This window comes from Anopheles maculipalpis, chromosome 3RL (assembly GCF_943734695.1).
Source record: "Anopheles maculipalpis chromosome 3RL, idAnoMacuDA_375_x, whole genome shotgun sequence".
Classification (NCBI taxonomy): Eukaryota; Metazoa; Arthropoda; class Insecta; order Diptera; family Culicidae; genus Anopheles; species Anopheles maculipalpis.
In genome coordinates this window covers 21,673,382-21,688,659 of record NC_064872.1, presented here as the reverse complement: position 1 = coordinate 21,688,659, position 15,278 = coordinate 21,673,382, and the positions used below count along the sequence as shown (strand labels likewise).

Sequence of the window (15,278 nt, the reverse complement as noted above, 5' to 3'; positions counted from 1 at the left end):
TTCCGATTTCATTTCCAGCACTGGCAAAACAGGGATTCACTACCGGAAGTGGTACGACATTAGGCGTAGCTTAGTTGCTCGTCGTGGTCCGTGGAACGGAGCAGCTAAACGCTGAGACTACATATAGCAAAATTATATGCTAAACTATTTGCCTGCCTACTGTCCTATGCTTCTCTCCAACCGGTGCGTTGGTTGACTTCTTATCAGTTTGTTTGTCGGTAGGGAAAAGTTTTTCCCTTCCCTTTACCAATCTCACACACCACCACCGGTGTGAGAGAACATACTTTTTTTTCCCTCCTCATTGGTGGGAGGGCTGGGACGGAAACCGGTGTCGGTGAATTTATTGCTAACAAGATGGCAATCAAGACAAGAGCATTGCTTTCGTTTGCTTCTTTTTTCCCGATTCGTGCCCCCTAATTCGGTTCGAGTTGTTTTCGAAGATAAATAAATGAAAGGTTGTGTCAGGGTTTTGTTTTGGTCTTCGTGTTCTAGAGGGACATGTGTCGGCGCTATTAGACTGACTGATGTATCCGGATTTGGTTCTTTTTTTTTCTTGCTGTATGTTTGGGAAACTTTTCTTAATGTATGATTTTTTTGCCTCTTTAGCACTGATTGAAAGTAAACCGCTATTTTTCTCATCTTTCAAAAAGGCATTTTGTAAGGTGTGTGCAGAAAACAGAGAAGAAAGTTGCGTTTAAGAGAAGCATATATCTTTCGTTGCGTTTTGGATTGACTTTGAAACGTAATTAAAAGGTTTCTTGGAATTCCTTGACACTTTTTTTTAATCTCATTTTGCATCTCTACCTTTTACCAGGAAGAAGCTTATTTTGTTGTAATTAATTAAAGCTTACGTATGCAACTTTAATTATGTAAATGTGTTTCCTACATTTGAAACATTTTTATTGTTCTTTTTGTACAGAGGAGAGTGGTAGTAGGAAATCATCAACGCTGAATGTAGGCAGCAGGATTCAATGAAGCGACTCTTTTATTTTCACGAAGACAGTAAGCAATTTTTGATAACAATTGCTTCAAATGAAAATTTGAAAGATAATTTATGATCATCATTTATGGTATGATCTTCTGATTTATGCATCATGATGAAAGCTGAATGTTATTATTTGTAACAAGTGTGGTTGTACTGACGCTTAAGTATGTGGTTTTAATTTTGAAAATTTTGTCCTGATTTGGCAAAACTTTTTTACGACGTTTAATGAGCAAACTATTGACTCATATTATCTGGTATCCTAAGACCTGATAAGAATAGCGCAATTCCAAAAATTACCTTGCTAAATTTAATATTTTGACAATATGGCGATAAGCCAAAATGATAAATGATACATAAAAATAAAATAAAAAGCATTTAAAATTTACTAATGAAGCGTAAAGGTAGGCAATCTCAAGACTGGAATGTTTCACCTAAGAAAGGTAATGGTAAAAAAAATAAAAGACTCGAGGAGGCTCCCTCCTGGCAAAATTTGTTCAATTTCGAAAATGTATGCAAAGCACAGTACATATTGAAAAGAATACCCAGAGTGTATTAAGCAGGGTTAGAAATGGATTGAATAATTAGTAAATAATTAAGCTTCTCGGGTTTTTTTAAATCTAGAATAGTAAGCGTAAACGTAAGCTAAATTGTATTTTTAGTATGAATGTAAGTATTTAAAGAGTGGCAAACGTACTTGTCCGTAATGCATATCTTCTACGGTTCTAAAGTCCACAAAAATGAATACCAAATCAACTATTATAAACTATGATCATGAAACCAACAGTTATGTTAATGCTCTCATGTATGTTAATAATTTGCAAACCTTTCTGCGATATGTTTTAAGAGGTGCTGCATAAAGTCACCAAGAGGCACCTTAAAAGAAGGCAATCATCAAGCCAGAGAGGCATGGGTAGCCCTAGTAGTGGCTACTAGTGTGAGTAATACCTGCTATTGCTCACCTTTAGTTTGCAAGAAATTAAAAACGATAAAAATTTATGATGAAGTATATCATAACCTTTTTGCTTCACATGATGAGCTCAAAAACCGAGAAAAAGCTATTACAGATTTGAAACAAAGCATAAAGTACGATAACTCAACGAAAATATCAATCCAGGTTGTATCTTTCAAATCGATAAAAGCTTTCCAATGAAAAAGGTAAAATTCCACGAAAACTGAAACATAATATCACTCTATCACAATAATCAATTACGATTGCGATTCGATGGAAAACTGGTTGTGTGCATCGCCGATCATTTCCATATGGCGATGAACGCTACTGTACGGAGTCAGAGTCGGTGGCTGTCACCGGGATGAATATTTTACTAAGCTTCATACTTTCATCGTTCACACACACACACACACACACACAGACACACAAGCAGACAGACACACAAACGCATTTATGTGCGCGCTTATCCTCACGTCTTACTTCCGCTTTCTCTGAGCGCCACGAAAGCATCACAAATACACATAATATCGATTCGTTGATCTCGGACAAAGACCAGAAGCCCGTAAGTTTTCCTTTTTTTTGCTTTTCGCCTTTAATCTCCCCGGTGGGAAAAGTGCACGAAATCGTAATCGAACGAATGGATGTACACATATTGACATATTGGCTTTGCCTTTGCCAGGTTTTCGGGCGAGGATGCTAGTTGTTTGTCCTTGCAGTGAATATCAGAGGGAGGATTTTTTTTCTTCGCATACTCCATTCCGGCTTTACCCCCTTTACCTTGCGCAATTTGTGAACGTTTTTGGGGTTTCGAGATCGATATACTAGTGGTTTGGTGTGGAACGTGATTGGATGTGCAATTCGAAGGCTCAAGTCCAAGCGCAAAACCTCAACAACAACAAAAAAAGAGGTTAAAAAATAACATCGAATGGTGCTTGAATAGATTAAATGAACAATTTGATTATTTATCGAAGCGAAAACTGATGCTAGGACAGCAGCGAAAAAAGAAAAGCGGAAAAAGATGTCATTGTATTACACGAAGGTTTATTTTTAGCAATTTAGTGATGACACAATACGCCCACTGCTGCTTTTTTCATGCTGCTTTCGCTAGCAGTGTTTTATGTGAGTGTGTTAATCTATAAAATGGATATTTTTGTGGTTAGTTTTTAAAACCAATTGAAATTTATAATTAATCTACGATAAACGATTAAGTTGTTCCAGGAATCAACCTTCCAATATTTTTGCTTAAAACAACTGAGTCCCATTAAGCCATTAATAATAACTTCCCGCAATGAAACATCCTATTTTCAGCTTCATCTGGTAGAATCCGATAAAAAGGGACATCATGCCACTTCCAACACTCGTCTCTTAACTGGTCAAAAAATGGTCTTCTTCCCTCGCTACCGGCTACGGAGTACAGCAGCTGCAAAACTCATCCAAGGCGAGCAAATTTATTTCCATTTTACGACACTTAATGACATTGTAAACCTATTACGATATCGCCCGACTACCTTCACATTTCACAACAATCCCAAACATCCTAAACACTCGTCACGTTGCCGAATATGACCATTTAGGTCGTTTGTCTCTACGCTCCTTGGATGGGCATTTAATGCGGTTTTCACAGAATACGTTCCCACGTAATCGGTTAGTAGCCAACGGTAGCGACCGGCTATGAAAATGGCGCGATCACCACCGGCCACGTCAGAAGACAATAATTTCCCGTTAATCGTGCCTCTTTTCCTTTGGGGTGAAAATCAAGTGATGGGAGAACGGATGCCTCCAAGGGAAGTGACGAGGGGAGGGGGGGGGGGCGAAGTTTAGTGGTTAGATAGCAGAGGAGGAGCCTCTCAATGGGGACTGGGACAAGACAAAAAAGTTCAGTCCCGGTAAGGTACCAATAGTCGGCGAACGTGTCTCAACCTATCCGCAGTTCTCGGTTAGCAGCTGCAAGTGAAGTAGGCGTTTTAGATCGTGGTTGTAACCTTTGCCTTTTTCATTTCATCCTTGACAGTTTTGACAGCGCAGGACTGTCGGTATGTTGGTGGGCCCGGGGATAAGATAGAAGAAATCTATCGGGACAGTTAATAACATCAGCGCTATTGGTTGTTGTCCTGTGGACGTGAGAGTACTTGCTTGGGACCTTAGTCAGGAAGCATCAGCTCGGCATCGGAGTGAATCGATTGTATCGTCATTATCACCACCCAGGCAGTAAGCGATTTGTGTGCAGAAAGTTCCTATACTCCGTGTACTCCATACTCATCGTCCACGTGCACTAAAATCTTTTTTCATTAAATTCTAGAACAACGACACTCGAAGGAGTCATCGGTCGGGATCACTTTACATACACTTCCACTGGGTTTGGTTTGGTTCCTGGTGGAAGACCAGCCAACTTTACCAACTGCTCACCAAGTACACCAAGAAGGACCTGGAGCGAACACTTTTGTGGCATGGTTTTGTTTGCTTTTTTACTCTTCCTCCAGACACTCGAAACATCTAGCACACACACCTACACGCTTGAAAAAAAAATCCTCCACTTACTAATCGGAGACCTTTGCGCCTTCGGGGAGGTCACAAGTGTCGGAGGCACTCAGAAAGGGGTTCCGAGAAGTCTAGAAATGGAAATGAGCGACTTTAGGTGGCAAACATTCTGTCCCAACTCCCTTATCGACACATTCAAACAAAATGCGGCGTCTTTTTTTTTTTTGGGCCATGTGTTTGAACGCGGAATTGATAAGAATCCGATTATGTAACGTGATTCGTTTACTGCGAGTGAGTTTTTGTTTTGTGCTCCCCGGGTTTTGTTTTTGGAAGCGACAGCGACATCTTACTTGGAAGGAATCGGGACAGATGTAGAGAAGGCGGTAAATCGATGCATGTAAATTATAGCTGTGGTATATATATATATACACAAACCATTACCACGGGAGAATGAACCTTCCGAAGCCGAACAGTACTGGGTTCGACAGCAACGACGTACCGGAACAGTAGACGCACAAGGTTTACTATGTCTGAGAGAGTGGGTGGAATAAATTGTTTTCTCAACGCTGCTACTACGCGATGGTTCGGCCGCTAGGCTCACGAGCTAGTCACAAGCAAGGGTGGAAATCCTTTTCAAAAGCACCAACACTTTAACACATACACACACACACACGCAGAGCGCGTTCCAGACACCCACACCTTGCTGCCAAGGCACGGTGACAGCATAAACTCCCGGGGGTGCCCTGATAACGCACGCTCCCACATCCTACACTACCTCGTTCAGCGTGAGTCAAGTTCACCAAACACTACTACCCTCTTCTTTTACTCCACTTTTTTCCTTCACCAAAACCAAAACCCTCGGGGGACGTCGTACTGATTGGCTAGGCTTTAGAACGCGGGTTTACTACCCATCACTAGAAAGCACCAGCGAATCAAAGGAAAGCCCCCCCCGAATGGGTCACACACTTACACTACACTCCTCGGTGACACACTTGACGGAACCGCGGAACAAAATGGAGACGTGCAGTGTCCGCCCTCACCGATCGCACTGGTCTAGAAACAGGAAGCCCCAGCAAGTGACACTGTGGTACGGTGGTTCTGTGTGTTTGTGCACTGGGCCTCACTGTACCGGACACCGGACACGTCCAAGGATGTCAATCTTCACTCACAGACTGAACCCATCGTACCATCCAGCCTGGACACACGAGATGGCGGCGCCCAAAAAATCGTTTCTCTGCCGTAAGGGGAGAGTATGCGCTACTGTTTTTTTCTTTCACGGAGAGCAGTTTTTCCTCGAATTTTGCTGGGAACTGAGTAGTTGGTGCCGTGGCGTGAGAGCGCGTGAGAATGGATTTCTGTTTAGAGAATAGAATTCGGTGAGGAAAAAACCCAACAGTTCTGGGAAGGGTATATCTAATATCAGGCGCACATGGTTGATTTGCTCTCGGTGCTCAATTTCCCTTGAATATTCATTAGTGTTGTTTGATAAACGATGTATGGTTTGTATCTGCTTGGTTGCTAGTGGAAAAAGAATTGAAAAAATATCATACATTTTATTAATTTATTAATTCAATTTATTATTAGTTTTTCATTGCTTATTTTCAGTTATATAAGAAATTCTGTGTTTTCATCATTAAAATTTAGTTAAAAAAATAACTTGTATAAGATGAAAATAGAACCTCAAACAATGTACATCAATGTATCAATGTATTTTCATGACATTAGATCCTATGCATAATTTGAGTTTTTGATTTATATTTTTTTAAAAGCAAGAACAGATATTTCTGCTATCAAACACACACAAAAAGTAACACAAATAATTAATTAGCATTACATATTGCCAGGCTTCGCTTCTAACAAAGCTGCCAAATTTGTAAATTTTATTTATTCTTTACAATACATACTTTGTAGCATTCGTCGGTTAATGGCTGTTAAGAAAATGTGCAACTTCAACGAATAGGAAAGAAGTTTTAAACTAAAATTGCATACTTTCAGGTAGTCACTGTGGTCACGAAATTGCTAAAGCCTTAAATATTTTAATTCCTTGCAATCTCATCTTTTAATACATTGCAATCTCGGAAGGCTTTCGATGGCATTTCTAGTTTTCAATTACTCTTCATTTACTCCGTTAATTTTCTGGATTGTCTTTTCTTTTGTCGAAGAATTTGTCTAAGAAAACGCCAGACACGTGTTCTCCGGCTTTGCTAAATGAATATTTGAATGGTTTTTTTACTAATTACCCATAGCGCTTGAGGAAGCTACAAAAATAGGAAAACCTAAAGCATAGGTGGATAGAACCAACCATACATCATTGTATACAAACAACTTTCACTACTCAGCACATCCTAAACCCATAACTCTCCCTTGCGTGACTTATTTGGCTCACCCGTTCTACTCTCTCTATTTCGATTGTTTTCTCTTTCTCGAAAGAGAAGAGAGACATTTTTCCCGGCTGGGTCTACTCTCACTCTCAACGTAAAAGAAAATGAGTACCGTGTAATAGCAGTTTTCCCCAACGAGAAACACTCAGGAAGCTATGGGGCACTCGTGATGAGTGTCCTAAGCGCTCTTATGCGTTTCTTAACCGTCTATCAGAATTTCAGATATTAGGTGGTTGCAAAAGTTTTGTAAATTAAAAAAAAAACATCTTCATACCATAGAAGGTTTTCCTTTCCGAATGAAAATATACTTTATTTGCGTTTTGATAATTTTCATTGATACATTTGCTAAACTTTAATCAACAATCGCTAGTGTGGTTCTTGTTAGAATTTCGTTTAAATATTTTAATTCATCTTGCATTCCGTTTTAAATATTTCTATCATAATCCGAATGTGAATAGCGCACAGGCTCTAGCTACGATACGGTAGGGCAATTCTTGTATTTCATTTCCTCTCTATTATTCTCTCGCTGTCTAAAGTTTGATTGTTTGTAACAGTTTATTATAACTCTTTGTGGGCGGGTTTGATGCGTATCGCGTACGATTTGTACGATTTGGTGTACGATTGGTTTGCGTGTCATTGTCGCACCTTTGCTCACCTCTATCGGCTAGATTGGAATAAGTTTTAGCAATAGTGTGGCACTTAGACTAAATTGACTAGGTGTTGAGTAAGTTTGTTTAAAACTAAATAAATAAATTTGATACCGAAAAAACCTCCCCCCGGGCCCATACTGATGCTACTTTGATAAAGTTTTTGTTTCAAGTTTTACTCATTGAGCATTCGCCGCTCAGCTAGTATTCGGCTCGGAAGGAAAACTTTGCCCACAGCTTTGACTGACAGCTTGTCTGCTCGATGTTCGTCCGGATTCGGAATTGATTAAATTGAATTAAAAACAGTCCAATGCCAATAACAGAACCCGCATGGCATGGCAAAATACGAACCTACTATTTTTTTCCTCTCTTTTTCTCTCTCTCTCTCTCGTGTAGCTAGTGATAAGTTTTGTTTGTGGTTTTGCATTTCCTCAATGTTGTGTCGATGCCTCCTAATGGAAAAATATAATTCAATCTTCCTTAAATCCTTGCCTAAATTGACTACAATTATCGACTAGACATAACTCTCTTTGATGGGAGCCTTTTCTTTGTTTACGGATTGATTCGTATTTTCTATCACATGGAAAGCTAACAGTCTAACAGGCCATCGACTTCTGCACGCGTGCACAATGCCCATCCTAATCAGTAATGAAGATTGTTAGATTGGCTTGAGTCTTTTTTGCTAGTGTGTGTGTGTGTGATGTTATTATTTGAACAATTCACTCATTATATCTTTCTTAACTTAAATCGTAGCTTTGTCAACTAACGAGTAATTGGTTTTTAAATTTTATTAATCGAAAGCGAACTAACAATCAGATAGTGAAGGTAGAATACTTGTACGGTGCTCAACAAGCTCCAGCAGATGTCTGCCATCTTCCATCTTCCTCTTCCAGAAAAAGCTCGCATGACTTGCCTGTGTTGTACTTTGCTAGCGATGAGCAGCTCATCTCTCCACTCTACTTTAGCTCCTCAACTTCCTTCTCCAGATCTGTCCCACTCACACTCGGTGCCATACCGTCGTATCCATTTTTGAGGAAGATCTCCTCAATATTCTGTATCGAGCGTGCATTCCGCTTCGGGCTCAGAACACGCCGATCATCCTCATCGAACTCACTGTCCTCGGTTTCCGTGTCACCAAATTGTAGACTGTCGATACTTTCCGCATCACCATCACCTCCGTTGGAAGGTCCAAGTTGGTAGCAACTCTCCGACAGATGGCTGTACGTTTCCAGATCGATAAAGTACTGCTCGTTGTCCAGTATCGTCTGGCGCCATTCGGTGTTATCGAACGGACCAAGATTGCCACCGTACTCCGCCGGCAGAAGATCCCTGGAGACATACTTATGCAGCGAGCTTAAGCTGTTACCGTGCAGGTGTATCTGTAAGATGAAATGAAACGATAAAGTTGCGTGGTTCAACAGAGATGTGTTGCAAAAGTGCTTCAACATACCCGCCGTCGAATCTTATCTTTGAGGAATGGTTTCAGTACGGCAAGAATGGCGTCAAAGTAGAACGGTTCGTGCAGCACATGGAACGCTTTAAAGCGAAGCGGGAACGCTTCCTGTACCACCTCAACCGTTTTCTTCGCTAGATGTGGTGAGAGATACCTGTCGGGAGAGAAGCTGAAGTTATGCAAAAGTCGAGAAATTGAAACCCGTCTCGTAATTGGTCCTCGTACCTTGCATGAGCAAATCCAAGTCCAGCCATATCGAGCAATACCACTAAGCCACCAATCTGGGTTTCCGGACTTCGGACAGCATCTTCCAGCGCTAGTACGTTACTACGGAACACGTAATCCACCGGAATTTTGTAAGGATCACATTTTTCTGTTGGAAAACACGAAACAAAAAAAGACAATAAGTATCCCGGATACACATACGGCACGGCAACCTTCATCTCCAGTGGACTAACCAACTCGAAACAAATAAATCTGCCGTCCATGTTCGTCCTTCTTCGGTAGCATGGTTTGAATTTGCATCTCGAGCATAAACTTCATCTCGGACGGTGGGGACACTTTGAAAATCTCCGGGTATTCCTCCTTCATCTTGTAGTACTTTTGCATCTGTAATGGTGGTAAGGGTATTATTTCCGATTCAGTTTGCAAATCCAAAGTTGGACCCTGTTGGACTAGGGGAATAGAGTTCAGCCCTGCCAGACATCTGTGGCGGTCCTGCCATTTGAAGACTTACCATTTTGAACGCTTTCTCGACGTCAAACTTTTTGGCGCGTAAAAATCGCAACAGAAACGAATCATCCCGCCGGCAACCGAGCGCACGCTGATGGTTCTCGTTGTAGATGTTGAGCTGTTGCCGGAGTTGACGGATTTTCGTGTACGTCAGCTCACCGCCAGTTTCACCGAGTTCCTTGTCAGCCTTTTCCCGAAACTTGACATCTGTTGGCAGGTGGAATTGACAGCAGCGAATGAATCGAGAAAGAAGAAGTGAACGGCAGTGAAAAAAGAGCACGTGAGGCCTGCAAAGCACTGGAAATTGCAGCGAGAAGGGTTTTTTTTGTGTTGGTTGCATCCACTGACCTAGATTTTTGTTCATCTCGTATTCGAGCATTGCATTATTGTCGAGTGTAGCAGTTTTGCCGAAGATTTTCCGCGGGCTGTTCAGCGGTGTGCTGTCGTTGCTGGACATGGTTAGTTTTTTCCCCCCTTTTTTCCCCGGTTCCCTGATATACTTCTGTGCGGCACGAGTGGTTCCGTTTACAATTTACGCCTGGATGGTTGGAGTTTGTGCAGCAAAAACTTTTTTTGCCGGTGTCGCTACAGAATTGTTTTATTCGATGCAATTCCGATGCGCTTGGATTGTCACAAAACGTTGGGAAGGAATCGTTCAAACGATGAGCGTAATGTACTGTAGAGAAGAAATATAAAAAAAGTTCAAATTAAAGTGCTGCGGGAGGAATTTTAAAATTGCGTTGGAATAATCGTCGAACGTTTAAGCCAATCACAAGATTTTTTTTTAAACAGATGAAGTAGCTTTAACAAGTGAGAAACGAAAGACAAAGGAATACTATGCTTACGAAATGGAGCGCCTAAAGGTATGCGATAGATGTTTTAATACTGGTACAAACCGTAACCGTAACATATGGAGTATTTACTCCATATGTTAGGAAAAGTAGACTAAAAACAAAGATTGCATACTTTAAGGCGTTGAGTGCCCTTAGAAAATTCCTCAAATTAGGAATTTTTAAGAGCGAGTAAGACTATTTTTTGCGGCGGTTTAAGAGCGAGTAAGACTATTTCTTGTGGTTATTGAACTTCACAAAGATTTGTAAAGGCCTTCTTAGAATTTATGTCAACGACGGGCTATGAGTTTTGGATTTTTTTTTAGATCCGGATAGGACAGTAAGGCTTGCTTGTGGTGGGATATTTTTCATGAGAATTGTAGAAAATTTTCAATCACTTTTTTAAATTCCTAAAGAAACATCAGACCGTTTTGCTAATTTTTAAAATTGTCTCTTGAAAAAATACTTTTGCCGTGTTGCAGACAGTTTTTTCAGACAGTTTTGATAATTTTAAAATTGTCTCTTGAAAAAATACTTGTACAAATACGGTTTTTTTTAATTTTGTTTTCATTATCAAAAATGCGTACCTAAACTTAATTTCCCCTTCAATACGCTTGGAACCCACTTAAATGATAGTTCTGATTATGTCAAACCAAATCACTTCCTTTAGCAAACTAACGACTTCCTTTTCCATTCAAAGGGTATTTTTATATCCTTTCAAACATGTTCTTTCGTTGTGTTGTTTACGAGACACAAAACGGCCACTCAATGCAAAGCAATGGATAAACATACGGTCGTCTTGTTTATTTTCCTATTTGTGATAGATCGTAGCTAATGTGCAATCGATATGCTTTTCCACGTTTGAGATCGATTCATTGTGCTTTTCTTTTTTTCTTTTTGTGATAGAAACTGTTCGCCTTTTCTTTTGATCTACCTTTTTGAACATTCGTTGGCATTCGTTCACCCGTAGCTATCTCACAATGCTCATTGATACAATCGAATGATGTACGAGGTTGTCTAAGTGATTCATAAATTCACGGGCGATCATCACCCCGGACGGTCACACATCGAAGAAGGCCACAATCGTTTGGCACACGGGAGCACCATGTGAACGAACTTGCCTGTAAAGGTTTCCACCAACTGTGTGGCAAGCCAAATAAAAGACACCATGCCGCTGTAACGAAATATCTACAGCTCTGTTAGGGTTTCACGTATAAAAACGGCGTGCATCAAGTCAGCGACTTGATTCGACTTCCCATCGGCAAGACGCACACACTCAGATAGTGCGGATTATTTTTAGAGCAAACAATTCTTTCACCACCTGACAACGGGTCTGGTTTTTGTTGCTTTTTGCTGCTTCCTTCCGTGCTTGGTATGGACGCTACGACGGAACGTTAGGGTTTGGCTACGCCAGACGGATTGGGTGCCAGGGTGGATAGTGTTAGACAATGCACTTCAAGTGCATCTTTTACGACGCTGAATAAAGTGTCTCTCGTGATTTAGAGCGTCCATATTTTCTAGCGTTCACGCCTCTAACAAACAACGCAAATTTAACGATGGCGCTAATGAAAAGTGACACGTTTGTGGAGCAAGTTATGAACGCGGGACTTTGGTTGGTTTTAAGGGTGACATACCGATTAGTATGAAGTATTAAACATAATGGTTTTCCTTCACATTGTATTGTATTAGTCGCCGGTCAAAAAGTGTCCTCAGACGCACTTTTGTTCGATAAAAATAGATTGAATTAGAGGAATGTGACACTTTTCATTGTTTTCGGTTTCAACTGAGTTGGTTTTTATTGCCATCTTTATAAGCATAACGAGCATAGTTTATCCCGATGTAAATTATGGGATTTAAAACATTGTTTCTTGATGGAATAATTAAACCATACCATACATTTTGTACTGAAAAACATTCCAAACATTCCAAACACTGATTGCTTAATATAGTTCAATCATCAAACCTATAGTCTACATATAAACCAACATACAAAGCTCAACTGTAATGAAAATTGTGTTAACCCTCAATGATAATTAAAAACGAATCAATACAGGACAGGAGAAATGGGTGATATCTCTTTGAAAAGACTCTTTGGATGAGCCCCACTGGAAAAGCAAACACTTGATCAAGGAAACTCATAGGTGATGGTGAAAAAGGTGCTCAACGTTAAACCCGCCTCTAATATTAGAGCATCTGTGCAATTGTGTGTGATGTGCCATCGCTGTGAGAATGAAACAACAGAGTATGATCAAACGAAATTGATCCAATATGTATTTCACACCAGACAGCTCACATTTAAGCGCATAGTCTGATAGATTGCAGAATGTTCTACCAAAGAATAAAACACAACAATTTTAGTCTTCCTATTTTCCTTTCCGACAGTTTTTGTAACGATCTGAGGAGTATTTTAGATAACAAAGACTCCACCTGACAGAGGAATAGAGACCCCAGAAGAGAAAAGGACAAAACAGAGGTAGTCCACCAAACACTCCTTCAGCATAACAATTAGTAGAATTGGTTTTTCAAATATGTCTTTTGGTATATTTAACCCATTACTTCAAAAGCTCGTGATCAAGAAGAGCTGTTTTATTCGCAAATCTTAATTCTCTTTAATTATATTTTACTGTTTTAAGGTCGACAGAGTACGTAGTTGATTTTCCGTCTACGTGGATTAAATAACCACAAGAAAGAATATGTACAAGTCTTCATAACATTACAGGATCCATCCCTATCGATCGAATATTACAGTTGGTAACTCGTGAGTGAACCATGTCCTTTGATCATCGGTTTTCTATACGAATAAGGAGGCAATCCAAATCATAAATAATTATCCCGGAACATGACAAAGGGTGTAGAGTCAATTAAAGTGAAGAATGAGAAGTGCTGTGTGGCTTAATACTTTCACTTCCTATAGGAGTCCTTGAGGGGTTCTAGCCAACCCATGATACAAAGATTTTAAGTGATGTTTACACGTTTACTCTACCACGACAGCCACGTTTGGGCCACGACACGTTTTACTCTCGGGGTGGCCCAATGGAAGATCCTACAGAGACACCGATCTTTTACACGGCAGAATCTGGGTTCAAAATCAATTCGGGCCGGTCCCCCATAACGAGAACTGTGACTATCCTACTACGCTACATCAATTAGTTTTGCAAGCTATTAGATAGTCGGTATGTCCTTAGTTCCCTAGCAGTGAGGACTGACTATTCCACTACGTGGTATCTTTAAGTCTTGTAAGCTATTCGATAGCCGACGTGACCTAGTACGTTTCCATGACTTAAGACTGTCCATGCAATAAAATTACTAAAAAAAACTATAGCTACCAAAGCTAATACCATTGGTAACTTATTTTTCTTCAAAAGCCCTCAAGCATCATATGGACCAATTATTCACTAAACGATACCGCCCTATACCCCCTGAACAGTTCGTTCCAACAGCATTGAAATGTATTTATTTGTTCAATCTCATTTTATCCTCCATTAAACCACTGATTGATAGCCGTTCATCCCTGTCGGACGTGATAACAGAACCCAATCAATGCAAATACCGAATCCCTCCCAGAAGCAAACAATCCCTGTGTCGCTGCGTTCAAAAACGCAAACGTCCCATCACACGTTCACATCGACTGCCAAACTGCCAATCAACGCGTACGGGACTATGCGTCCCGTCAGTCACACGGAACGGCTCATGATTCGCCTTTCCAAGCACGTATCCGACACGCTAATGCTCCCTTGTCCCTTTATTTTCGTCTCATCAAAGTTGCACCGAGAAGCGATACACCTATTTTGCAATGCAAATGTTTGCGAAGCACCACTACTCCTCACTACTTCATACGCTCCACGAAAGATTCTTGATCCGAAGGACCTTTGGTCCTGTTGCACCGAAATCTGATGCAATCCTATGGGTTTGATGGGTTCTACTGAAGGATCCGTCGGTAATTGAAAATGGTCACGCAAATGCAAAGTGCCCAATTTTCGATGGTACTTGCTACCAAAACAATCGACACATGTATATGGCTGGAAAAATGGTCCGCTGCATGTCAACAGCGGAGTGGAGACAATGTGGCGCCGAAATGTAATACCGTGATAAGGTTGGTCCGTCCGGTAATACAAACACACACACACATATGCCGTGCAGTGTTAGGTTTGCGTCATCACCATCCCAATTGGGTATCCTTGCTGTACTATGGGGAGAGAGATTTCGTGAGATACCGCGTGCATGACAGAGGCACAACATCTCAAAGCGCACACTCCATGCAGTATTGATACAACTTCAGGATATATCACATACAGAGCGTTCGTGAGAGATTATATTATTGAGAATACTATATTGCGACTCACATTTTGATAGTCCCAAATTATTCACGGATCAAATATAATAGAAGTACAATAATGTTTTCAAATGCAATTAAAACATAGTCTAGTTTACCACAATACTGCAATGGACACGCTTCTACTCAACGACACTAATGGTGTCTTCCTTCTCTTACGTTCTCACTATCATTTGTCAGAAATTGTCTTCACCATCGGTCTTCACACGTCGCATCTCGAGAATATGGATTTACTACACTTACCACCAATAGCTGCTACGTCCGTAGGGCTGTTAATCTACGTGGTTGTGACGATGTTCATGGTGGAAAATTAATTAAAATATCACATCCAATTAAACACGCTATACCGGGCACAAGCGGACAATCGCTCGCAAACGTGTTGATGGCGTCTGTTGCGAAACGTTTCTCGACGCCTTTCTGTTTCACGTACACTACGATGGATGAAGACTCTGTCGGAAAGGTACGGAGCGTTACACTTTTATGGTATTGT

General features: G+C 40.6%; 2 protein-coding genes across 4 annotated transcripts in view; one reads left to right on the top strand and one right to left on the bottom strand.

Moving 5' to 3' along the window:
- The window catches only part of LOC126565597 (60S ribosomal protein L34), a 364,763-nt gene that overhangs the window by 68,047 nt on the left and 281,438 nt on the right, over window positions 1-15,278 (top strand). Inside the window, exon 4 of one of the 3 annotated variants that reach the window (XM_050222791.1) lies at window positions 8,127-8,142. The exons of the other annotated variants lie outside the window; for them this stretch is intronic. The gene's annotated coding sequence lies outside the window, so the exon portion shown is untranslated. Of the gene's footprint in view, window positions 1-8,126; window positions 8,143-15,278 lie in introns of those variants that run through there. 3 annotated transcript variants of the gene reach the window in all.
- LOC126564807 (alpha-tocopherol transfer protein-like) lies at window positions 8,376-10,112 on the bottom strand. The gene is made up of 6 exons (XM_050221919.1): window positions 9,974-10,112; window positions 9,630-9,832; window positions 9,352-9,502; window positions 9,119-9,266; window positions 8,891-9,047; window positions 8,376-8,819 (listed from the first exon to the last, which is right to left on the bottom strand). The coding sequence occupies exons 1-6, from the start codon at window positions 10,080-10,082 to the stop codon at window positions 8,397-8,399; spliced, it is 1,191 nt and encodes a 396-aa protein (XP_050077876.1). The 5' UTR covers window positions 10,083-10,112; the 3' UTR covers window positions 8,376-8,396.